Source organism: Cyprinus carpio, chromosome B15, assembly GCF_018340385.1.
Source record: "Cyprinus carpio isolate SPL01 chromosome B15, ASM1834038v1, whole genome shotgun sequence".
NCBI classification, from domain to species: Eukaryota; Metazoa; Chordata; class Actinopteri; order Cypriniformes; family Cyprinidae; genus Cyprinus; species Cyprinus carpio.
The window spans coordinates 14783369-14811136 of NC_056611.1; the positions used below are offsets into that span (position 1 = coordinate 14783369).

The 27768-nt window shown below is 36.7% G+C and overlaps 1 protein-coding gene across 1 annotated transcript; it reads left to right on the top strand.

Moving 5' to 3' along the window:
• The first annotated feature begins 3235 nt into the window (after positions 1 to 3235).
• On the top strand, positions 3236 to 27768 carry LOC109076737 (roundabout homolog 3-like). Its single transcript, XM_042740057.1, has 22 exons — positions 3236 to 3428; positions 9415 to 9539; positions 11793 to 11964; positions 13183 to 13388; positions 15373 to 15454; positions 15621 to 15789; positions 19905 to 20071; positions 20158 to 20276; positions 20447 to 20663; positions 20789 to 20907; positions 20997 to 21168; positions 22238 to 22453; positions 22558 to 22600; positions 22710 to 22849; positions 22940 to 23209; positions 23374 to 23488; positions 25263 to 25469; positions 25748 to 25902; positions 26004 to 26102; positions 26218 to 26367; positions 26597 to 26721; positions 27091 to 27768. The coding sequence occupies exons 1-22, from the start codon at positions 3236 to 3238 to the stop codon at positions 27100 to 27102; spliced, it is 3273 nt and encodes a 1090-aa protein (XP_042595991.1). The 3' UTR covers positions 27103 to 27768.

A 27768-nucleotide genomic window follows, 5' to 3' on the forward strand; every position in this document is an offset into this window, starting at 1 on the left:
AGAGGATTGAAGGAGAACACTACCGCGGGGGAGCAAGACCTCTGCTTACAAACGTGCTTGCGATGCTGTTTATGTCGCTTTATTGGGAGCGCAAATCTGCCCAGTTTAATGACAATTATGTAGTAACATATTAGAAGATCATTTTCCTATTTCTGTTATAGGTTGAGTTAGAGAAGCAGAAAGCACACCTTAAAACCAATAAACCTCAAACTGAAAAAAAAATAATGTTTATTGCATAATACAGCATATACAACAAAAACCTTCAAGGGATAGTTTACCCAAAAAATGAAAATTATGTACTCTTTACCCCTACTCGCCGCTTCAGTTTGTGCAAGCCCATGAGACTTTCGTTCATTTTTCGCAGCACAAATGGAAGATATTTTTACTAAAACCTGACTGATTTCTGTCCCTCCACTGATGAAGTCTATTTCACCAAAACTTTGACAATTTAAAAAAGTATTTACAATTCAAGTAAATATGCAAAATATTGATTAAAATCAATCTTATATGTGGTCGTAACTTACTATCTTTGTGATATGATAATGCTTTAAATGTGTCATTTAAATTATATTTAAGCATATTTAAAAACTAAAAATGATATAACAAACATACAGGGCTCCAAACTGACTAAAACGGTCGCATTTGCAACCAAAAATATTGAAAGTGCAAGTTTTTGCTGAGGTCGCGACTGGCTAATAGGCCTATATATTTACATGCTATAACTTAAAAAATTAGCATGTGAATGCCTTTTTTTTTTCCTGATTGTTTTTTTTGCAATCGAACGAATCATTTTGCTATGTTCACTTTTTACACTGAGACAACCCGCATCAATGTTTTACATGAAAAAAATAGGTGCAAACAGTCCCCATCACTGCTCAGCTAACTGAGCAGCGTGAAGAGGGATCGACATGACGGAGACGTTACGAACGTGAAAGTGAGGAAAAAGCAGCATCTCTTTCATGCACAACTTGAACAAACCTACAACTGGTAAAGCTGTCAGCTGTGTGGATATTGACAATATTGACAAAGCTTTGGTGCTTTGCTTTACTTTTTTAATAACCAATAAATCCATCTTTTTTAAAAATATTCATAACGAAATACAAACAATAAATACAGGTTTTTTTGGTGCTATATTAATGCGAAAGGGCGCCAGTGCTGCTTTAGCAAAATATCTAAATTGTGTTCCGAAGAGAAACAAATTTTTTAACGGGTTTGGAATGACATGGGGGTATGTGATTAATGACAAAATTGTTCATTTTGGGTGGAGTATCCCTTTAAGTTAGATCATTCCTTTTAACAAAAGATAACAACAACAAGAAAAAATATTTTATTATTTAATTTGTTGTTTTTTTGTGTATGCATGGTTGGGATTCGCAACTGTATGATTATTTTTTCTTTTATGTATCCCCATAATTATCCATAGGCTTTTCACTCAAAGAATATCACTGAAGACCAATTATTACACAATGCACTGTACACATGCTACTTCACCAAAAAAGCTGACATTTTCCTTATAAACAGTGAATTAAACATTTACAATGCATTCCACTTGCAAAAAAAATACATTAGATACTGCTCACAAACTGTATTTTAATGCAGCCAAATTCTCAATAAAACTGTTTTTCACTGGTATAATTTTTCTGTTTCTGTTTTGTAAGACAATGGGAGGAATATGAAATAAAGACTGTAAGGAGGCCATTTAGGATTACAGGTTTTCATTTGGTTTTTTTTTGTGCAAAAATCCTGATTCATAATCATGACGTCGTCTAATGAAAATCAAATACACATAAGTTATCCATTTAGACAAAAAAGGTTCTTCTATGGCACCATGAAGCACCACTTAAGAGTGTATGACAACATTTGACAACATTTAAAGGATGACATTGAGGAGGAGCCCAACCTACACTCAGTGGCCAAGTGATGCTTATTGTCCACAATATTGGTACAGATAATGAAACAATTCTTAGTGACTGTATATTTCAAGTTGGAAAAGACATTTAATTCCCACTTTAAGTGAACCTTAGTTCCCAGGTTATAGAAGATGGATTAAAATGCTGATAAAGTCAAGAAAATATGAGACATAAACACATGACATTAGGATTGAAATGTTAAAATGTAAAAATAATAATAATAATAATAATAATAATAATAAAATAAAACACGTTTATTCTGTGGCACCTAAAAAAATTATTTGGCACCTAAGTTTTTTTTTCTTATAGGAGCCAATGGCTCCTTACTTGATTTTTTTGTTTGGAGCCTTGACATACGTTTCACATTTTTTGCCACTAAAATGTTGGCAGCAGCTGCGAGTTACTCATCTTTTCAGAATTTTTTTTATTCTCTGCCAAGTTAACCTAAAACTTAGATTTTTGAAGTATTAAAATCATTCAGTTAAATTATATCCATTGCAATGTGCATTTCGCAGTTTGCACATTTGCAATATTTTGATAGTTTTACATATTGTGCAGCCCTAATATAATGCAATCGTGTCTCATCTGAAGAATAAATGATTCATATGGATTGCTTTTACAGTGTCATTTTGTACTTTGTGATGCATGAAAGTTAAGGTTGCATGAACTTTCAGTGGATGGACAAAAAATATTAGAGAATATTAAAGATATCTTCATTTTTGTTCCAAAATGAAATGTTTAGCTAGGAAATGTATTACATATGTATGGTGTAGTGCTTACCTTGTGTTAGTGCTTATGTGGAAGAGTCAGGTTCAAATCTGGCTTAAATTATGTCAGAGACAGTATGAAGAGAAGGAGACTGACCACTTTTAGAAAAATGTGGTGTTCGAAACAGCACTGCTCAAGATAGCAATGAAAATGAAAATCACATTGTATTGTGTTTTGAGCTAACGAAGCAAAACTTGGTAACGTTGTTGTTAGGTTTTATTGGCACTGTGGCATTGTATGTTGTTTAAATGAAAGCTTTCTTAGCCAATAATTTTTAGAGATTTCAGTCTTTTCCTATTCAAATAGATTCCTGTAGCTGTTTGACTAGGAAGATGACCGCCAAGTGAACTTGACATTTCCATTCTCTTCCTAAATAGTTTTTCTGTCTCCTTTCTACTGTCAAATAAAAAAGTGGCAAAAGCCCCAAGAATAAAATACTGTATAATTAGTGTTTCCTAGAGTTTGGGGCACAGTACAGTGGCATATTTGATGGAGTCTCACAGAAATGTCCTCTCAGAGAGTGGAAGGATGTAGACAGGCTGTAGGAGGAATGTGCGATGACTGTTCAATCTGCTCTTCTCACGGACAACCACTGTCTCTTTTCACCTTCTCGGCCGAGTAGATTTGAGATCCGTGGTGACAACAGCCTGCGTCTGGTAAGGGTCCTAGCAGAGGACGAGGGAACTTACACGTGTGTCACAGAAAACAGCGGGGGCAAAACCGAAGCCTCCGCCGTGCTGCAGGTCCATGGTAAGATGCGCAGGCATGCGTCCTTTTACAAGACACACATCACAGCGCACATCAAATTTGAATCACAAAGAAGCAAGCTGATATTCTTAGCTTCATGCATATGTTGCCACTCATCTCCATTAAACAGAACTCACCGCAGTCATGTGAACCTGTCAGGCGCAATCAGTCTTTTCTGTGTGAAGTCACAAGGAAGGAGTTATCAGCTCCTCTGTTGCTGCTTAAATGTTAACTCTGTTCTAGCGCATTGCCTCATTGCGTAGATAGCCAGCTGACTTCTAAAAACTCCAATAAACATTGTTGAATTGATTATTTTACTTACTGAAGTGCAATACACTGGCATGAATTAAATTAAACAAATTCATAAATTAAATATGAAATCTGTCTTTTAAACTACACTTATAATTTATGTCAATGAATCAAGCTACAATACAAGCTTTTCAGCTTTGTTGTCGAAAATAACATCACTACTATGCTGATTATGACATTTACGCAATGCTCACTGTACTTATACCCTAGCGTACACATAAAACCAAAATAATTTTGTTTTAAGGCAGCATCCTGACTGCCAAGGAAGTGACTGATTTAAGCAGCAACTCGACACACAATTGCTTTCATTGAAGCTTATGTTAGCATGTTGCTAAGCTAACAACACATCATTGAAGTTTTGCTAAGCTAACCAAACAGTAGGTACTTTTTAATTAGACTAAACTATTTTTCTTGATACTTCTCAGTGTTGATTGAAACAATTACCTTAAAAAAAAAATCATACCTCATTCACCATCTTGGATTTAGTTTTTCTCTGAGCTTATGGGAAAATTCTGTCACCTCATGTTGTTCCAAATCTGTTTGACTTTCTTCTTGTTTTGGACAATGCTGGTTTCATTGTATGGACGAAAACAATTAGAAAAACATTCTTCAAAATCTCCTTTTGTGTTCCACTGAAAAACAGAAACTCATACATGTTGGAGCAACATGAGGGTGAGTAATTATTGTAGGTTTTTCTACTTAGGCAGCTTCGGAACAGAGCAACAATGTGGAGCTTATGTTAAAGCGTGTGGATTACTGTATTTGACAGCTGTTATAGAGAGACGGTGTGCTTTAGCAAACTGCCGGAGTGCAGAGGCAGTGTTAATAGAACATGGCAAAGTGTGTGTGTTTGCGTGTGTGTAGAAATGAGCAAGAGAAAGAGTGAGTGAGAGAGAGAGAGAGAATTGGATGGGAATCTAGCTGGCAACAAGCTGGGGGAAGCAGCCCTGATTCAATTCATCCTCCAGTTATTTTGCCAGTCTGAATTAAGATGAGACCAAGCAGCTCTGCCTCCATCTCCTTCCTACTGTCTCCTTTTCTGCCTCACTCTTCCTCTCTCTCTCTCTCTCTCTCTCTCTCTCTCTCTCTCTTTCTCTCTCTTTTTTCTGACTCAGGGCCATTTTTACTGACGTTTTCATTTGTGAATTTTCTGTCTCATTTGCCTTGATGTTTTGTTGCCCTAAATCATTTCATCCTTACCAACCTTTCCTTCTTCTTCACTACATGCTGCTGCATTTCACAAGGTGGCACAGGCAGACTGTTTTCTGCTGCTTTGCATTGTGGGTATGATTGAAAAGTGTGTGAATGCTTCAAAAAGAAAGTCATTACTCTGATACTGCCATTAAATTAATGGGGAATTCAGAGCTTGTGAATTACGAAGTTTAAAGCAGCCTGATTAATATTAATAACTCTGAAGCATGAACTTTCACGCTTGACAGTGACTATTACATTTTAAGGAATCACAAGCAAATTTTACATATCTATTTGTGCATTTGGCTGACACTTTTATACAAAACAACTGCTTCCGAAACATTTTATCAGTGCTAGCATTACCTAAAGATCGAACCCATGACCCTCTACCAGCTACAAGCGTTTTGAGACTGAATACAGTTGCTGTCATCAACCTCTCTCAGATTTTGAAAAAATGGTGTAAAATAGAAAATTAGAGATAAAAATAGAAGCCTTTTGAATGTGGCTTATTAATTAGTGCACATGCTTTACCACATTAATTTGTGGCACCCATGTTAGTGACGTTAGTTTGAATCTGACGTGTGACTTTGACTCATCCTGTTTCTGCACATCTCCACATTCCCTGTCCTCCCCCTTACTGTCTATATCAATATAATATATTATAAAATTACTGTCTTTATCATTATTGTATATTTTAAAAATTTATATTATAAAAGTTTTTAAAAAAAGGTTTTTTTGGAAATGAACATTATGTGCAATATTTTGGAAAGTAAATATAAGGAAACTTTTGCATAATACTGCTGTAATACATCTGTTAGAATTTTAGTCACATATGTGGAATATTTCTCACATTAATCCACCAAAACTAGAATATGATGAACAAAATCCCAATGTGTTTTGTTTTTTTTTGTGTCACTCACAGCATCACTTATGACATGAGCCTGCATCCGTCTCTAAGTAGAACTGCACCTGTGACAAAAATCAGGATTTCACTCTTCACATGTTCATTTTGGTGGATTAACGTGAGAAAATATTCCATATATGTGACTGTAATTCTTACAGATTTACTTCTGTATTATGCAGCAGTATTATGCAAAGGTTTCCAGCCACTGGTGTGTAACTAGTTTTATTTACTCTCCTCAGCAATATTTACTTACATTGGCACTTGGTGAGTTTTACATTTGGACCCTGCATGTACTGCAGTGTAAATACACAGTAGCAGAAGCTAGAGTAAAATAGTAATATGCATGCAGTCTGTTAACTTTTACTTCCTGTGTGATGTTATGACAACACCTGTGCTCATGTGAGATTGACAGGGCCTGTGTCTGTCAGGGGAACACTGTCTTCTCTGATCCTTTCAGCAGATGTTTTGCTGCCTTCTAGCCTAACATTTCCCCAAACATACCAGGGAGCAAAGCTACGGCATCAGTGACTTAACACACTGAAGATTATGACTGACCACACACATCTGCTGTTTTTACACTCATCAGACAAGCGCACACGATGAGCGGCCATGTGCACAAGAGCTTTTACCAAGCCAAACAAAATGCCCACAGGATGAGTCGTGAGTCAAATGCATCCTCGTTCACTGGATCATCTCAAACGTGCCCTGTATTAAAAATGGGAAATGGTGTGGTTTAATTCTGTGGCTTTTAAAGGGACATTTCATGCAAAAATGAATGAAAAATAATTTATTCACCCTAATATGGAAGCTTGTTTCTGCCACTACGGGATAAAAAATGTAAAAAGGTATTTGTGAGTTTTTTGTCCATGGAAGCCTGTTTCCGCCACTGAATAAAAATGAAAAAGGTATTTTTGCGACTTTTTATCTAGCAACTTTGACTTTTTTCTTAGAATTGCAAGATATAAACTCACAATTGCATGTCATAAAGTCAGAATTGTGGGAAATGAACTCTTTTGACTTTTTTCTCAGAATTGAGAGTTTAGATCTTGCAATTCAGTTTTTTTTCTCTCAATTGTGAGTTAATATATTGCAATTCTGACTTTATAACACAGAATTTTGAGTTATAATTGTGAGATATAAACAGTTGTCTTTTTTTCTCCTCAAAATTGGACTTTATAACTCACAATTCTGACTTTATAACTCGCAGTAAGTTTATACCACACGAATCTGAGAACAAAAATCAGAATTGCAAGATGTAAACTTGGAGTTGAGTGAAAAAAAGTCAGATTTGTGAGATAAAAAGATTTTTTTTTAATTCTGTGGCAGAAATGGGCTTCCATATTTATCTCACAATTCATAATTGGAAAATATAAATGCAGAATTGTTAGATATAAACAAATTGCGAGATATAAACTCACAATTCTGAGAAGAAAGTTAGTATGATGTAAAAATTTGCGATTGCAAGAAAAAAAGTTTATATCTTGCAATTCTGACTTGTTTGAAAAAAAGGCTGAATTGTCATAATTACCTTTTTTGGGTTCCATAAAGAACCATTCAGTAAACAGTTCTTAAAAGAATCTTACTGTGAAGAAAGAACATTTAATAATCTAAACAACCTTTGGTAACACTTTACTTAAAGCTTTTATGTATAATGCATTATAAAGGGTTATTAAAGAGTATAATGCATTAGAATTATTCATAATGTGCATTATATTACATTATATCTTGTAAATAATTAAAACCGAATTTTAAAATGCAAATGTTATTTTATAATAACTGTGGTTACAATTACTCATGAGATTGTACAGTGCATTATAAGGTGCATTACAAGGCATAATTAATGCATTAAAATGACTTTTATTATGCATTATACATAAAGACTTTAAGTAAAGTGTTACCCAACCAATCAATAAAGAATGTTTTGTACAATAGAAAGGTTCTGTGGATGTTAAAGTTGCTTCATCAAGCCATAAATGCTAAAAAAGATATTTAAGGCATTGATTTTTAAGGCCAAAAATAAAAACCCAGATATTTTTTAAAATATCTTCTGCCCCTTTGAGGCTCCAGAATTTCATTCTCTTCGGAAATGTTTCTTTAACTCATTATTTCAATCCCTAAAGCTGACATGCATACATATGTCAATCTGTCGCTTGGGGAGTTGTCACCTGCAGAAGTGAGCAGTAGCTCCGTCAGCCCCGAGCCACTTCTCCCCACACTATTATTCTCCTTCGGTTTATATGATCTTTGTCGGCTTCTCGTCATGAGTTGTTATTTGTGTGGGAGCTTGTAGCCCCGTCAGAAAAAATGTGAAAATGGAGAAACAACACGGATGAGTCAGATCTCGCGCTTTCTCCCTGTCTGCCTTTCTCGCTCTCATACGCCTTCTCTCACTTGAGTTTGCGGTACAAACCTACTGTGAAGTTTCTGAACAGCAGGGTAGCGGTCTGGTTATCTAAACAAAGACACACAGCCTTGAGCCCAGCGCCGTACTAAAAAGTGAGTGGGAAATGGCTGCTGGATAACATTGGTGATTCTGTTTGGCTTTCAGAGTGATAAACCGAGCAGTAACCACCTTAAACATCGCCCCTGAAAAAACAGATGTTTTTCGATATCATGCATCCGCCGCTATCCCAGCATGAGCCATGGACTCTAGCATCAGAATCTGCTTTGCAGTCCCAACTAATTACTTGCTTTAATCTGGGCTGAGTGGAGACTCTATATGTTTTAAATCTGATAGCTCTCACGCTAATGTGCAAATCACAGAGCTGATGAGGCTCAGAGGACAGCACTTAACTGATAAGTGATTTAAAATACATGTTTTTATAGAGTGGGCGAGCATAGATGGTGTTTGGTGAGGGTTAAATTCAATCAAACCAAGTTCAAGTACGAGTAGTTGTTGTCAGAACCATCCATAACAGAGATGATTCGCAAATTCTGTTTCGTCAACATCTCAGTTGTTTCTGCTAGAAATCTAGGAGATTTAGAGGAGAACAAATTGAAAGGTTTGCACACAAAACAGCCGTAAACAGACATCTCAGTAAAGTACGCCAAATTTCGATAGTCTGCTGTATCTTTTTCGATTGGAAACTGTTTCTAGGGTGTTGGGGTTTTCAGCTGATTAGCATTAGTTTCTTTAGTGAATCAGGTGCTGAAACAACAGAGACAGTGCATGCAAATAAATGACTCCCCCTGAGACGTTTGCTCGAGTCTCCTACTTCTCTAATGTTACTCTAGAGTTTTCAGAATGTATCTCTGCAGTGCCACAAACTCTGCTCTAATTTGCAGAGATGCCAAAGTCTTCAATCATTTGATTTCAGAACATTTCTTAAGAAATGAAAGTATATGTTTATTACTTAAATCTTGATAAATCTGGTCTACTGGACAATTCAACTTTTCCTCTGTAAATTTATTATTGGGTCCAGCTTGTCCAACTTGTGTCATTTTGCCTATACATTTTGCCATTATTTATTTTCCTTCCTCCATCCATTTGTATGGCAAAGGTAGGTAAAAAAGGACAAATATACAAAAAAACATGAAGCATTTCAAATTCTCTAACCAGTCACATTCTGCTCTCTCTGGCCGCAGTGCCCCCACAGATTGACGTACGTCCCCAGGATCAAGTCGCTGCCCAAGGACGGACTGTCACTTTTCAATGTGGCACCCAGGGAAACCCTCTTCCAGCAGTTTTCTGGCAGAAAGAAGGTAGTCAGGTGAGTGCAGCTACAGTATCTAATCAAGCACAGTATGTTTTTTGAGTTTAAACAGTAGTGTATAAATAAACTAAATTGCCTTTAAAATTCATACAGTATATAGTCAAGTACATACTGTATAGTGCAAGTAAAAAGTGCATTGTACATGATTCGAGATGCAGCTTATAAGATGGCTCAGCATTGTCCCCCAGTAATCCAATACTTCACTGAATGTCATGCGTGGGTTTTAAAGAGCCTGATTGGAGATCAAAGGCAGATCTCTTCATATAAAGATGATTTATTTGCATCTCAGAGCATGTTTATCAGTGACTCATTAACTTAGCCAGAGCTTGAAAACAAGCCTAGAGCCTCTCGATGATTATATTTACCCTTGTTGATGCTGATTAGTCGTGTATTGCTGATTGCATTGAAGAGATGATTCAGAGAGTTGGATTGCTGGAGATGGGCCCTTTGACAAAGCAGCATGTTTTCAGAGCCATTATGGGAAACCACCGATGAGAGTTGGGCCTCCTAGAGAGACTTGTGAGGGAGTGGGAGGAGAAAATTTGACACAGAGGAACATCAGGTGTCCGAGCAGCTCCCATAGGTCAGCAAAAGCACAGCGTCCGGTGTAATGGCAGTCAGTAGTGTGTTTCGACGCTAAAAATAGACCTCCGTCAGTGCGGTAGAGAGCTAAAGACCACTCAGCCTTGATGGCTCACATCATTTTGGAGTCATTTGGGGTGTGGTCTGTGCAATGGATTTTATAACACGTCCCCCGTGTTCACGCTTGTAAGCCATTTGCAGCTGTGTCCCAGATTAGGCTGTGGCCTTTTCACCTTCGTCCATTACTTGCCCATTTTAAGCCTCTTAAGAGAAGTGCATAGATTCCCCCTCACTTACTGTATGTACCCCCAGTTAACCCCACTGCAGTCCCACAAAGGAGCAAACAGCTTCGCTCAGCGAATTAAACTGCCAGAAAAACACAACCAAGCACTCAAATCAGTTTTGATGGAGATGAGATCTTTTAATCGGCTTACAGTTTTGCAGTGATATTTTGGAGGCACCATATTAAAGCATTTTATTTTTTAGATACTTAAATACTTGTCTTCAACAAGGACGCATTAAATTGATCAAAGTGACGGTGAAAACATGAATCATGTTAAGAAAGATTCCTATTTCTAATAAATGCTGTTCTTTGAACTTTCTATTCATCAAAAACTCCTGAAAATATAAAACGAATCACAGTTTACAAAAAAAAATATTAAGCAGCGCAACTGTTTTCAACATTAAGATGTTTCTTGAGAAGCAAATCAGTACATTAGAATGATTTCTGAAGGATCATGTGACACTGACGACTGAAGTAATGATGCTGAAAATTCAGCTTTGTCATCACATGAATAAAATAATATTTTAAAATAGAAAAGTTATTTTAAGTTGTAATAATATTTCACAATATTACTGTTTTACTGTATATTTTATGAAATCTTTCAAAAATATAACAAATTCTTAATGACCCCAAACTTTTAAATTATACTATATGAATTATTGTATGTAAATGTACTATGATTGAACACAAATTAACTCATTTAAATTAAATTAACTTAGATTAATAAATGCTTTAAATGAATTTTTAATTGTTAGACCATTATTTTAAAGTTAGATAATAAACGATAAGTGGTGAATATTAATTACAATTATTTTCATATAATGTCCAGTTCTGTTTTGTCTGAAAAAATGACAAATTTAATACTAAAAACTAAAATGAATTATTTTAAATGCTACAGTACAACTGAATTTTAACATTACAACATTATAGTTTGTATTATAAAAAATGGTTATTCATTTTGACATTTATAAAGATTACATTTAATAGTATTAATGTTGACAGCAAAGATAGTGTAAAAAAAAAAAGAGCAAATGAGCGCAAACAATTAAATATTAAAAATAGACAAATAGACTAATATAGACAAATAACTGTTATGGTACCAATATGTTGTGCATGACTTTACAGCTTTACATCTGTCCTTTACATAAAATCCAATTAAACAGGCTGCTTTTATTACTAATAAATTACTGTTCAAGAGCATTGAATTATATACATTAGAGTATGCCTAGATAGTTCATCAAACCCTTTTACTTCAAAAGAACAAGAACGATCCTGTTTTTTTTTCCTGGCTGTTTGGAATTTGTAAATCAGACATTCAGTCTCTCTGAACACTGGGTAATTTGCCCACAGTTTGGTGTGAACTCAAGAATCTGTCCCCTCCGTAGATGCTGCTTTTCCCTGGCCAACCTCCTTCCCAGTCGGGCCGTTATTCTGTGTCCATGAGCGGAGAGCTGTCCATCTCTGATGTTCACTCGGAGGACTCCGGCTACTATATCTGCCAGGCGATTAGTGTGGCAGGAAGTGTCCTCGCCAAGGCTCTGCTGGAAGTGGAAACTGGTGAGTATCTGGGATTACAGTTCATCCCACATGCAAATGGCATCTCTGGAGATAATTGTGAAGAAAACCCCTAGCATTAACAAACCGCCTGAGCGTGAACACACACAATGCACATGGCTCTTCATTATGATGTGCGTTCCTTAAGTCATAAAGCTAGTTTTTAATTAATGATGCTTGCTGAGGGATCACTAAAAGTGAAGTGTACTTGAACCTACTTCATTTTCAAGTTTTGCAGCATCTCCTTTTATACTAAACTAGTTGACTTTAATAATTTAGGGTCTCTGCCAGTCCTTAAAAGTCATATATTCAGTTTTCATAAAATTTAAGGTCATAAAAAACTCTTAAATATCATAAATGTAATTTTAATGTAATGTCTTAAATTTGGTGACAACACTTGTGGAATGATATAGTTTAATTAAAGGCAATGATATGATTAAATAAATTTTGAGCTCTCAATATTTTAAATTTTTGTAAGAGTATTGCTTCCTCGTCTTTTTGAATTAGTAGCTGGAAGAAGTAAAGCATTGACACTTCAAAATAAAAGTCCTGGGTTTTTTGGAGGGCTTGTTTGTAATTGAAAGTCCTGCATTATGCATCAAATCTTTTTTTCTGAATATTATTGGTATTGTGGTTACACAATAAACTGTATCTGGTGTTTAATTAAATGTAAACCTCTTGTGGCTTCTCTCTGGGCCGCCCTGTCACAGTAAGAAAAGATTCAATATATAGATTTCATGAGTATCAACACAATCTTTTAATTGCCTTTCTTTAATATCATCATATCAGCAAATCCAATATGGATCGACTCTAGTTCTATGTATTGATGTCTTGAAAATAAGCCTGTTTTTGCCATTGAAAATGTGTCGTAGCTTGTTTAATCAAGTAAGAATCTGAGAAACATGCTTTATTTTGAGATTGTATAGGTTTGTTTGTTCAATGTACTCCTGCAAGTTTTAAAATGTCTTTAAAAAGTCTTACAATTCTGCAGATACCCTGAAATAACTAGTCTAAGTCAACCATACTGACCCATCACCCCAATTCCACAATATCTTCATCTTTTGTGCCATTGTGTTCTCAAAGTGTGATTAACTCTGACTGCCAGTTGCACTTCCGTAGCCGTACAAGTCAGACTGATCTTTGGATGCCAGAAGCACTGTTAGATAACTGGACAGATGCAAACACACTCCTCACAAACACACTCTGCTGTTTATCCTCCAGGTCCATCAGATCTCGTCCCTCCAATTATCCGACAGGGCCCAGCCAACCAGACGCTCGCTTTAGGCTCCAGTGCCCTACTCCAGTGCCATGGGATGGGCAGCCCAATCCCCAGCGTCAGGTGGGAGAAGGACGGGGAAAGCGTTCTGAGCGATGACATTCACATAAGCCTAATGGAAAACGGCACTTTACACATCAGCGGCTTGAAGGTATTTGACAGACGCTTCAGACAAAGATGTGAATTGTTTGCTTTGATTAGGGCTGTGAAAACCGAAAGCTCCCTGGACAGAGAGCCTCTGAGAAAACATTTCAAACTAAGTGAGACGTTCACAAGCATACCTGAAATAATGGTGTCCACTTGAGCGTTTCTTACTCGAGGCAGGGTTTCCATCAGCGCATGCAAAACACATTTAGCCACGTAACGTTCATAAATCAATAACCAACAGATCTGATCGCTCGGAGAAGCTCTACGTACATTTAGCTCAAATGTAATTACGCACACGAAATTACACTGATAAAGTAGAAGTGACACTAATCTGCAGTTTCCTTCCAAGTTTGGAGAAAAGAGTAAGATTTGTTTTAATTGATTTTGGCATTCATTCATCAAGTAGGTTCAGTGGAAAAATTGCTCAAGACTTGAAGCTCTGAGTGCAATACATCTAAACAACCAGCCAAATCTGTCATGTCATGATATAATGTTTGACATAACAGATATATTAGCCTATCAGATAAGGATGGAGGATTGAAATATTTAGTTTGCTAATATTACTCTGTGGAGCTCTCTTTTGAATGTTAAAGCAGCATCATACATCTTATATCATAACATAACATAAAAGAATCATGGTTGTGTGCCATCCAGAATTCAATTCATGAATTATCAATATTAGTTGTGTTTAATATTACCTGCATTTTATTTGATAAATTAACATAAATGTTATGGACAATAATGAAGCAATGCACCAATTCAGTTTTCATTACACACACACACACACAGACAAAATCTTTACAAAATAAATGAATAAATTAATACATACATTTGAAAAAAAAGGAACCTTAGGGACATTTTTTGTATTTTTAAATTTTTCTTTTTTTTTATCGTTTTGGGTGTTAATGCAAACAGCATAAATTTTGCCAAAAATGTGTATTTTTATTTGGAATTTTAATATTTCACCCTCATGTCCTTTGTGTGTGTAAATCCATAAAAGTGGGTCCATCCACTTTATTATAGTTTGTGTTGTATTATGTTGTAATGAAATAAAACATTAATCGTTATTTTATTTTATTTTATTTTATTTTAACTGTTTTTATACACACATACACTAGTTTCAGAAACATTTTATTATATTAATTACCAAAATTAGTTGTGTTTAATATAACCTGCATTGTATTCGATAAATTAACTGGAGCAATGCTTCATTTCCCAGAATGCACTAATTTAGTTTTTTTTTCTCAATATAATTTTAAAAAGGTGTATTTATTTGGTATTTATTCCAAAGTATTTATTTATTTTTTTTTTCTCATTGTTATAGTATGTGCTCTAGTGTACACAAATATGGTATATCAGGGTATATATTTTAGGTTATATAAGCATAATTAATTCAAATTAATTATATAATTAAGTTTCATCATAAACATTCTTTGGTTGAGTATTAAAATTATTATGTGTTATGTGTTAATTGCAATTCTGTAAATTTCTTTTTCAAACACTTTTAGCATCTGGTCATGTCCATATAAATTCATACTGAAAGGGAACCCATTTTTAAATGCAGAATTTTGACCTTGATATAGCATTCAAAAGACATTGTCATTCAAAAGTTGGTTTAAGTAACTTGAGAAAAGCAGCTGTGTATTGTACAGCTTTACTTTGCTTCAAATTTCAAGAACATTCCAATATGAATGCCATCTGTGGTACAAGGCCTGTATATCTTAATTGAGACATTTGACAGATTGCACTGCGGTACGCAGAATATAAAACAGCCGTTGAGAATGTCAAAAGTGATCTTAAAGGAGATCTAACAGCCCCAACCTCAAACTAACTGAAAACAAATTGAAATGACTGATCGTCTGAAACAATACATTTGATCCGCTTCATTTGGAGGGAAAGAGAAAAGCACACAACTACTTCAGAAACATTGCATGCTCGCAATTATCTTCGTCGTCTTTCAGAGATGATTTTGTCTTCTCTGTTGCTAGGAGACCGACTCAGGGATGTACACCTGTGTCGCATCCAGTTCCACTGGTGAGATGAGTTGGAGTGGGACCGTGACAGTGAAAGGTAACATTCAAGCATTCTTCTCTGTAACACAGCTCTCTATAATACTTTGAAAAGGCTGACACTTCAAGAAACACGTTGTGCTGATGATTTCAATGTGCAGTCAAACGGCCTTGTACAAGAATGCACCCTTGACGCAGTCACATTTGACTCTGTATCTTGTGTTTAGCGACTGGAACGTCTTCCGTCCCGCGGGTCTCGCAGTCCCTGCAGCTGCCTGGTCCTCCTCAGAAGCCCGTGGTGACAGATGTGACCTCAAATAGCGTCACTCTCACTTGGCAGCCCAACCCACATGAGGGCGGAGCTGCTGTCACTTCCTACATCATCGAGGCTTTCAGGTTTATATCTTTATTAACTCTAAATTACTATTGTTTGAATAACTTTTCACCTTTTTACTTTCATTAAAAGGGTTGGTAACATTTAAAAAGAAGGTTCCATTTAATAACATTAGTTAATTACATTAGTTAACATGAACTAACAATGAAAAAATACTTCTGAAGCATTTATTAATCTTAGCTGATGTTAATTTCAGCATTTACTAATGCATAATTACAATCAAAGGTTGTATCTGTTAATATTATTTAAAGGGTTAGTTCACCCAAAAATGAAAATTGTCATTAATTACTTACCTTCATGTCGTTCCAAATCCATAAGACCTTTGTTTATCTTCAGAAAACAAATTAAGATATTTTTGATGAAATCCAAGAACTTTCTGACCCTCCATAGGCACTAAGAAAACAAAAATAACAACTTTATTCAACATGGTACTCTTATGGGGATGTGTTGAAGACTGACACGCAAGTGAAGAAATTGTTGAATTAGGTCATTATTTTTGTTTTATCGTAGCTTCATAACATTATGGTTGAACCACTGATGTCACATGGACTATTTTAACGATGTCCTTACTATCTTTCTGGGCCTTGAACGTGTCAGTTGTGTTGCTGTCTATGGAGGGTCAGAAAGCTCTTGGATTTCATAAAAAATATATTAATTTGTGTACTGAAGATGAACAAAGGTCTTACAGGTTTGGAATGACATGATGAGGGCGCAATTAATGACAGAATTAAATTTTTTGGGTGAACTATCCCTTTAATGGACCTGAGGTATCATGAACAACAACAATGAACAGTTGTATTTCCATTAACTAATGTTAACAAAAATTAACAAATACAGTAAAAAACCCATAGTTAATATTAGTTAATGCATTAGCTAATGTTAGCTAATAGGACCTTTTGTAAAGTGTTACCGAAGGGTTTAAAGTATATGCATCAATAACCTTGTGCATCCTTGGGAACATTTTTTTTTTTTTGGTCGTTCTGGTTGTTAATACGAACAGCATAAATTTAGCCAAAAATGCATATTTTTATTGGAATTTTTATATTTCACCATCATCTCATTTGTGTGTATAAATCCATAAATGTGGTACCATACACTTTATTATAGGTTTAGTTTATGTTGTATTATTTTGTAGTTTAGTTTAGTTTTAGTTTTCGTCTACATACGTCTCCTTATCTACCAAGAAGTCCTTAGCCTGTAAAAGTTGAAGACTTCTGATTTATGGAACAAGCATTTTGGAAGGTTTAAAAGTATAAACATACAGTTTTAATTTTAGTTAAAGTGCTAACATTTTGTATGAATATGTGTGTCTTTTGAGCTGTTATTTTACCCAAATCAGCCTTTTGAGGAGACACTACTTTTCGTATGTTTGTGTCTTTTGAGCTGTTATTTTACCCAAATCAGCCTTTTGAGGAGACACTCCTTTCTGGATCTTTATGTGCATCATGAGAAAGTTACATGAGAATGGTTTAATCCAGTGCAGAGCTTTGCCCTATAGACTTCTATTGTAATGCATTACTATACACACTTTCAGTGTCAGAAATCCAATTTTCCATTAAGAAGCAATACATGGCCCCCTGGATTTGATTTTCAGGGCATTTTTTCACCTTTATGGGGTTGTGTTTATTTCTAACTATATAAAATCACACTGTGTCATCTTTTTATATCTTTTATAATTGGATGTTAGGGTGTCACCAATAAAAACAAAATCAATATTTACTCATATTTTCTATTACATTGTGTATAACTAGACCTAGAATAAAATATTAAGAACTATATCAGATGTTACAAACAAGAAAAACAGAAGAACATGTTAGGGAGTGTTTTTCCTGCATTTTAAAATTCACTGGAAAATGAAAAAATGAAAAAAAAAATCACCTCTTAATTTCTGACCCTGTATGCATTACATATGATTTGTGCTTGTGTTTACACACTGAAGGCCGAGTTTTGAGGTAATCAAAAGCCTGTCACGGATGCTATCGATAAAGCTTAACTTGCATTGAGCCTGGAACATTCCTCTCCTGCAAATTTGCACTTTATCTCGTATTGGGAAATGCATTCTGTCAGTTCCTGCATGGATTTAAAGTCAGCAGCACTGCTACATATTAAAAATAAATATATGAGGAAGGGGGTTCTACACCCTCTCCAGTGGCCTGATGGGTAGAGCAAGTGGCAGACATTCTCATTATAGCGCCGGTTCTGTTGGAGGCGTCATTCAGAGTGTCAGAGCGGATGAAAGTTTATGGTAAAGTGAGAGTGAAGCATTGCCCTCTTGCAGGCTGGATGTTCCCTGGGGCTGCAGTTAGAATTCAGCAGAACTTGTCCCTCTGGGCTCTGTGGAGGTCAGATGAACAGAAGGCTCTATTATTGTCCCGCCAGGGAGAGCAGCAGGGAGGCCGAGAGTAGAGGCCAAGTCGTTATTTAGCTCTGCTCTGACACCTTGTTAAGAAGACGCTCGGATTTATAGTGCAGCTCGCTCTGTTGAGAGGTCACGGTGGTGCGCACAGTCCGAGAAGTCAACTGGGCAGACCTTATGTGCTCACGGTGCATGGAGACGGGGCCAGATCCTCTCCATTGTCCTTCACACTCTGCTCCGTGCTCATTTTTCTCATTAACAAAGGCCAATGTGTCCAATTCAGCATGCTAGTGAAGCTTTTTATTCACAAAAGATATTAGAGTCTGTTGGGGAGTAACAAACTTGATACAGAGTTAACTACATTTATCATTTGCATGACAATAGTGCAGCTGTTTTTGAAAAACTGCAGGTTTTCTAGTAACATGCTATTTTTTCGACAGGTAGCGGTATGGCAAAATAGCAGGTGTTTGTATTCTGTACACAGCCACCTTACAACTGAGCAAGCTGAGGGAATAAATAAACAGGCTCTACTAGAACGTCTGTATCTCTCAAATAGAGTTGGGAAGTCAGATCATTCATTTTAATGAACTGGTTCAAAAACAGTTTGAATTATTTCTTGGTTAATTACTGCTGTTTATCACTGTTATTCAGTTACATGTTGTCTATTTAGAGTTTAGTATAAATCTACAGAGTGTTAATGTTATACAATTGAAAGCTGAAGTATAGATTTGTGTTTCATACTAATTAGCATATACAGTTTGGGTTCTGTTTTGAAAGATGGCTCTTATGCTCAGCAAGGCTAACTATTTTTTGTTCATTTACTTAACCAAAAATAAAAACAGTAAAATTGTTACATATTATTACAATTTAAAGGGTTTTTTATTTCAGTAAAATTTGAATTGTAATTCATTCCTGTGATGGCAAATATAAGTCATTACGTCAGTCTTTAGTGTCACATGATCCTTCAGAAATCATCACATGATCCTTCAAGAAACATTACTATTATAATCAATGTTAAAAACAGTTGTGCTGATTAATATTTTTTGTGGAACCTCTATGTGGAACAAGTCTATGATGAATAAAAAGTTCAAAACAAAAGCATTTATTTGAAATAGAAACCTTTTCTAACGGTCATTACTGTTATTTTTTAGCAATTTAATGCACCCTGGCTGAATAAAAGTATTAATTTTACTGACCCCAAACCAACCACATATATATCTGGTACATATCCCTTATATTTCTTCAGTGTCTTTGTTAGTAGCTTGTGATGAAGAGTAGCTTTAATATAATATACTTAAATTATGAGTAGCTTGTGATTTGTGACAAGCTACAGTTTCAAAGTAGCTTCCCCAACACCAAACAGAATTACTAATATAACAATTATTTGAATATTCAAATGCGTACCCTCTGTTGTATAATTGAACGCTGTCATAATTCAGATAATGTCTTTTCATGTGTATGGATGAGCATCACACTGATTTTTTTCTGATGGATAAAGGATGTTATTAGGCATGATGCAAAGCACAGCAATTCACAATGAATTAGTTCTTTTCTAAAAAGGCATCAGTAGCAAAGATAAATGTTAAATAATTACATTTTTTTAATAATGTAATACAGTAATATAGCTCATCAGCTTGACTGTAAGCTGCAACTTGACACATTAATATGGAATTCAGCTGATGTACAGTCAGTGGCTTTGAACGTCATTCATTTTGATTGTAAAGCTGGAGATGTGTTTTGTGAATTAATGTTATATTCCAGTCAGTCAGTGGGCAGCACATGGCAGACTGTAGCTGATCTCGTGAGGCTAGAGAAGCACACAGTGTCTGGGCTTTACCCCAATACCGTGTACCTTTTCATCATCCGAGCGGTCAACTCCTATGGCCTGAGTGACCCCAGCCCCATCTCAGAGCCAGTCCGAACACAAGGTGAGAGTAGTTTTGGTGTAGTGTGTGTGATTGCTGTTTTTATGGTTTGTGCACATCAACATAATTTTGTGTGTGTATATTTTCAGATGGTCCAGAAGGTCAGGGGACAGACCAGGCACATGTGCAGATGGATTTAGGAGGGGTCAAGGTTCGTCTGCAGACACCCAAAGTCTTGAGCCCTACAAGTGTTCAAATCACATGGACTGTGAGTATATGATTTGGTGTACATATGTAGATGGTAAATGATGAGAAATAAGTAAATATCAGTACATCAGTACATATAAATGATTTATTATCAGTATCTGACAAAATGACATGGCCATTCACAAGATCTGAAACTCATGATACCATATGTATGTGTTGATATTATTTCAGCTTGACCAGCATCCTCGCTATATTGAAGGTTACAGGATGTATTACAGGCCTGTGGGGAGTGCGTGGATGATCCAGGACGTAAAAGCAGGTCCCCTACACACTGCTGTCCTAACAGAGCTACACAGAGGAAAAGAATACGAGTTCAAAATGAGACCGTATTACAATGAGTTTCAGGGGATTGACAGTGAAATAGCTGTGGTTCGCACTCCTGATGAAGGCAAGACTTGTTTTGATATGCAACTCAAGTCTTTAGCTTTAAGTTGGCATGACTTTCATTTTACCCTCAAACTTTTGCTGTAATGTTAATGTTTTGACATTTGCCCATCATATTTCTGCTTTTAGTGCTGAGCGGCCCTCCTCAGGGAGTCAGCGTGGTGCAGTTAAGTAACAGTTCAACCGTGCGAGTGTCCTGGCAGCCTCCTCCCCCCGATGTGCCAGAAGAGCTCATACTAGAGTACAGGGTGAGACCGGTGAACCCTTTATGTGGAGAGCCTCTCAGTGACCACTAGGGAAAATAGTAATGGCTGAAGTCTGTTTCTGGGTCGTACAGGTGTGGTGTGTAGGAAACGAGTCTCAGCAGATGATCAACAGGAGTGTGGATGGGGATACACTGTGGGTGCTGTTGGACGGGCTGTTGCCCGAGTCTATGTATCGCGTGCAGGTCGCAGCGGTGACAATTGCAGGAGTGGGCACTTATAGCCAACCCGTGTTCATCTTCCTGAGTGAGTACTGCCATCATTTCCACCCAGGAACATCTTAAACTAGTAGCTTGTTTTTGAAACATGATAGCTGGTTTCTAACTGGTCTAAGCTGGTCAACAAACCAGTTACCAGGTTGTCATACTAGATGCCAGCTAGATGCAGCTAATGAGTGGCTTGATTCAAATAATAACCAGCTTCGACCAGCTTGGCAAGGTAATGACCAGATTGAACCAGCTGAAAACCAGCACTGACCAGATAATAAACAGCTGTGACCAATAACTGTTTTGGCCAGCTAATAACTGGCTTGATCCAACTAACAACCAGTTTAGACCTGCTAATAAGCATTTTGGGTAGCTAATAACCTGCTTAAACAAGCCAAAAACCAAATGCTTGATCTAGCTAATAACTAGTTTTGACTATCTAATAACCATTTTGGCTAGCTAACAGCCAGATTGAACCAGTTAAAAGCAGCAGTGACCAGTTAGTAACCAGCTTGGACCTATAAATGGCCTGGCCAGTAAAGGACTGGCTTGATCCAACTAATAACCAGTTTAGACTTGCTAATAACCATTTTGGCTAGTTAGTAACCTGTTTGGACAAGCTAATGACCTGAATAACTAGTTTTGACTATCTAATAACCATCTTGGCCAGCTAATGGCCAGACTGAACAAGTGATAATCTTCTTGGACAAGCTTGTACCGCTAATGAGCGGCTTGTTCCAGCTAATAACCAGCTAGGTCAGCTATTAATCCTGCTACCATGTTTTGTGCCGTCCAAAACACAGCTGCCAGTTTAATCTGGATTTGTCCAGCAGGTTTATAAAAAATATTTACCACACACCTCTGATGGTGACATTTCTCCCACCTAACAGATTCTTATCTCAGCATTTACTCTTATTTTATGTTAAGGAATCGAAAATGTTAGGGATTTTCATGCTGTGTGTCAGTTGAAGATAGATGATGGGGGAAATATATTTTGATGAAATGTTTCCTGTATAAGACAAGAAGCATTTACTCTTCTGTCTCTTTTCCATTTTCACATAATCGCTCTTATTCACTTTTTCCCATTTCCTCCTTATATCTTCTATCAGAAGTAGCAATAGATCAGTCCTTGTCAGTGGTGAAGGATGATAGTGTCAGCCTATCCGAGCAGATCACAGTGGTGGTCCGTCAGCCAGCTTTCATCGCCGGGGTTGGTGTATCATTCTGGATGGTTCTAATGGGTTTCAGCGCCTGGATCTACTGCAGACACAAGAGTAGGAAAGAACTTGGACACTATACTACTTCCTTTGCATATACGCCCGCAGGTAACCTTCTTTCCATACTAGCACAAAACTAACAATGTGTGTCTCAAAATCCTGATGTCAAAAGAGCTTTTGGGATAAATTCTTTGTCATATTTTTTTCTTTAGTCGCACTCTCTCGTGGTGATGGGTCGGATCTTATAAATGGAAGGTCTGTATCATAGGAGAATTCAAATTTACAATATATATATTATTCCTTTAAAAATAAGTGTAACACTTTTTTTATATTTAATGTAAAATAATTTATTTTAAATTTACAGGCCATGTTTGCTGGAGTCACACTTGGGTAACTACCCTTGGCTGGCTGACTCGTGGCCTACCAGCAACTTCACTCGAAATGGAAAAGACTCGGTTAACTGCTGTGCAGGCAGACTTGATTCCACAGATCAATACTACAACAGTAAGATCTCTGTCATGGGCGTTCCCCTACATTATGGGACTGTCACACCTACAAATCAAATCTCCTATAACTCATTAATCTGTCTTCCAGCTTCAGGATTATCCAATTATCTGAGCCAGAATGGGAAGTACAGCCCAGCCTCTAATGAAGGCGCCATTTACTGTACCATTAACCCCGCCGATGCAGATGGGCATGACGTATGCAGCCTGTACTCTCAGGGTCCAGACCCATACACCAGCACACCAGTCCTCTCCAAAACTGACCTCTACAGTATGGAGCAGGACCTGGATCAGTGGAGCCTTCAGTCCAGCCACAGTGGAGCAGATTATGCAAAACTTCAGTACCCAAGAGGCGAAAATGGTAGGAGTGACATTGATTTCCATCATGAGGGTTAAGGGATTGGTCCTTTAGGTATTAGGCAGGAATTATGCAGACAGATTGGATCAACAAGTGCTGCAACAAATGCTAATGTCAATTTTATGCAGATGGACTTGAGTTTAGCCTTGTTTCATGCTGTTTTACAGCCAAACTGATGAAGCAGAAGTCTCTAGGACAAACCTCTTCACCAACTTGGTCTGATGTGTTGTCCCTACATTCAGTACAAAACAAGGAGGATCAAAACACAGGATCAAGACACAGGTAATAACCATTCTAAGGCAGAACATTTATATATATCCAGATAAGCATGGTAGTTTATGGTAAATGTACAAAAAAACATGTTGTGATCATGATGCATGATCAAAAAGCCATGGTAACATGTCATTGAAATGGTTTGTATCTGAAAAACATGGTATTACCATGTTGCATGTCCAAAAACTGTGGTACAGTAAAAAAATAACATCAAAAAAACATGATAATACTATGGTAAATGTCCACAAACCATGATATCATGTCAAATGACCATGGTACTTGATCAAAAATCCATTTTGATACCACAGTCCAAGCTCTTGGTACCTTGTCAAAAACATCATAATACCATGGTACATACTGTACTGTATATAAAAATCATGGTATTACCATGGTGCATGTCCAAAGCAATTATACTGCATGATAAAACCATTGTAATGCGATGCTGCATGTCAAAAAACTGTTGTATAATTAAAAAAAAAACATGCTTATACCATGGTACCATGTTAAAATACCATGGTAATATCATAGTACATGTCCAAAAACCATTGTACCATGTCAAAAGAATATGGTAATTGTTCAACAACCAATATTAATACTATGGTGTACAAAATGTACCATTTATATGTCCAAAATTATGATGCCATGTGATAAAACCATTGTAATACCATAATGACTGCCTAAAAATTGTGGTACAATTAAAAACATGCTAATACCATGGTAAATGTCCAGGGACCATGGTTCCATTTTAAAATATCATGGTAGAATCATAGTACATATTCAAAAACAGTGGTACCATATCAAAAGAACATGGTAATTGTTCAAAAAGCCATGTGAATACCAAGGTGCACATCCTAAAACTGTGGTACAATTAAAAAGAAAACATGCTAATTTCGTGAAAATGTCAAATAACCATGGTACCATGTTAAAATACCATGGTAATATCATGGTACCATTTTTAAAGACCATGGAATGTGTTTAAAAACCCATGTTAATATGATAATATCCAAAATCTGTGCTAATACCATGTTACTTTTTGATATTTTATGTTAGAGTCTGTCAACCCATTTCTAGAAGATTTCGTCAACTTATAAACCTGCTTTTCAGTAGCTGTCATCCGACTTTTTTTCTTTTAAGTTCAGACACTTCTGGATATAATTCTCCTTCTCAGAAAAGTGACCCAATATGGAACCTGTGCAACATGGTAAAATGTAGTCTGGGCGATAAATTGAGGTCTTATCTAAACGTATTTGATGTTTCAGCTCAAAGTGACAGGGGCTAATGATGTTAGCGCTTAAAGCCAAGCCGTCTTGGCTGTTTGAGACGGGGCCGAGAGGCAGGTCGCCAGACGCGGCTTCTCAGAATGAACCTGTAAGAATAGCCACGGGTTGGAATGAAGCGGAACCACACATATCAACCTTTGTCCTCAATGCTTTCTTCCTTTCACATCATATTTTTATCATCACGCTCCATGGATGAAACTGCTTTGACAAATTTTGATAAGCTTTTTTACAATGCTGTCTTTTGTACCCACATTGGATTCTCTTTTATATTATTTTTCAACTTTTTTCAAAGGACCACAGTCTGGTTTTATTTACAGCAGTCTTTTATCAGGTAATGAAATCACTGCTAGATGCATCAGGGGTCCAGAGTCTTTTGATATGTGTTCTTTTTGTGTGTTTGTATGAAGTTTCTGTTTCTTGCCTTGTTTTCAACCTAGTTTGTGTTTTAGTAGTGTACAGATATTTTAGGGTTAACTGGAATCCTAATGTTTACATCTCAATAGCCCTGAGGAGGATGAAGAGTGGTGTCCTCCACTGCCTGAGCGATCTTATCTGATTGAGGGTCTGGAGGACGTAGCCACTCTGCCTTTGAGGGGAGACGAAACCAACAGGGCCACGACCTACAGTCTGCAGTCCACAGCAACTCTCACGCCCTCCCCCAGCGAGGAGCAGTACCCGCCGAACCTGCACCATCCAGACCTGCTGCCACGGTAAACACACACACACACACACACACACACAAAGGCATCAGGGCTCGACATTAAAGGAATAGTTCACAAGTTGCCATCACAAGAATATTAATATAACAATTTCTGTTCATCTCTTTAAATAAATCTTTAAAATATCCTTTCATATCTTTGTATCTTTTTTTTATTATTATTAAAACTGATTTTACTTTGTTCTTGTCATGACAATAGCTTTAAATTCTGACTTTGCATAAAAGAAAATAACAAACAAAAAACATAATTCTCATGTGTCCGTTCAACAGGAAAACACAGTGTGCACACAATACACAGTTTGCTCTTTCCAACCCAAAGCTGTTAACCAAGACAGAGTCTCTTAATGGCAGCGTTCCCAACCACAGCGGTCCTTGGAGAGACATTGCTGAAATGGAGGAACTGTTCTCCAACAACACAGGTTCAAGTAGGCCCTTCATGCTGGAAAAATAACTGTTTTTATTAAATTGCTGATGATTATGTATGGAGTACATAATCTTTGTTTACTTTAAACTGCACTGCTATTAGGAGAATACACATCATTCACGTCCTCAATTCAGAAGCCCAGGCCTAAGAAGAAATCTCAAAAGGATGGCCTTGCGAGACGTGAAGCATTGAAACCAGGGAGTAAGAATCCACATAGTTAATAAATTATTGATTAAAGTAATTAAAGCAGTTTTTCTTCTATAATGATGGAGTGGATAGATGATCATTCACACTTTTGGTTTGTGCGTGTCTGCAGACTTGCCTCCTCCACCTGAGCCCCCTCCTGTAACGGAAGACCCACTCGAGCACCTGACAGACACACTGGACAACGGCGGGAGCAGGACGCCCCCACAACACAGAGAGAGAAGATCAGACCGCAGAACAGCTGCACAGTGGAGCACACAAGGTCAGACTTAAATGCAAGCAAAAAAACTTTGCTAGTAGAGATTGCAAGTATCACTATTAGTACTAAAAATCAACCCCAAAATACCTTAGCATTAACATTGCAATGCAATAAAATATGGTATGTAATATTTACACCCAACACTGTTATTCATAAAATATAAAAATATCGTTCTGTGTGTTGTTTTTTAATTCTCACTGTATATTTGACTGTTGTATATTTCACTGCACAGATGAAGATTTAATCCAGTATTTCAAAGCAAACCAGCTGTCCAGCCACTGTTCCCTCTCCAGAAGCTCTGCCTCTCAATCCTCCGCAACCTCGCGTTCCTTGGGGGCTGGAAGGAGGAGAAATGAGGTTAGATGAGTTTGTGTGGGATCTCTTCTGGTCTGAATAAGTTCATTAGTCACTGGCCACGCGTGGGGCCTTGGAGCATTGCAGTAAATTAACAATCGATAAGCTCCAGGACACTGAGCGTGCAGAGCTGGAAGCACACTAAATGAATCAGGCAAATGATTACATTTCCACTTTTTTAAAGAACTATGTTGCCTCATGCGGTCTCCATGGTATTGATATTCCAATGAATATTAAAAATACGACTAATATGTTTGCTGGTTAGAACTAGGTAGAATCTTACTGCATGTTACTGCTTTAATGTGTCCCAGAACTTGATTGCTTGGCAACAAAATGACGATTTTATGTAACTTTGGGCTTGGTTATTTTCAGAACATGATATGATGAGGAGAAGAAGTTGTCCTGTTGTTCACCACTCTACATGCAACATATGCCGTGCAGTGTATATGCCTCCACGCTCTGGTCCTTCACCTGTTTTTTTTTCCTGTCATTTTTGTCTAGGTGTTTTTTTAGAAATGTTTTTTTAAATGATCCATTGTTGTCCTACCTCTGTATGTATATATTTTTACAATGTTCTTGTGTGAGGAAAAAGGCATGCTGAAAGGTGTGCTATTTTATTTATTATTATTATTATTATTTATTGTATTTATTAGTTTAAAAAGAAAATCAAATGTTTAACAAAAATTGTCCGAAAATTTTAGATGAACATGATGTTTGAATGTATCTGGTGCATACATGTACGCCTCAATGTCTACATGTAATAAAAAGGTGTTTCAACATTTTTGTGAAAAATATAGCAGATATTATCAGGCACGGTCTTTGTGAACAAACCATCCAATGATACATTAGTAAGCCTATAGAATACCAAATGTTTCTTGTTGTAAAGTCTCCTTACTATCATGTGCTCACTGAAAGGTTTTTCTTTTCTCCTGGAGAATGATTCACGCCATGTCAGACTGTTTTCCACTAATGCATCAATCATTTGCAGTTTTACATGTTCGGATTGCATACAAAACACAATAAAACTCATGTTCTAAGACTTGCTTTACA

Bases quoted from the DNA above. Each gene is read 5' to 3' on its own strand.
- LOC109076737 (XM_042740057.1), top strand. From the start codon at position 3,236: ATGACTGTTCAATCTGCTCTTCTCACGGACAACCACTGTCTCTTTTCA. The intron at 13,389-15,372 runs GTATTTGACAGA...CTCTGTTGCTAG, and splicing joins TACACATCAGCGGCTTGAAG to GAGACCGACTCAGGGATGTA. The intron at 23,210-23,373 runs GTAGGAGTGACA...GCTGTTTTACAG, and splicing joins GTACCCAAGAGGCGAAAATG to CCAAACTGATGAAGCAGAAG.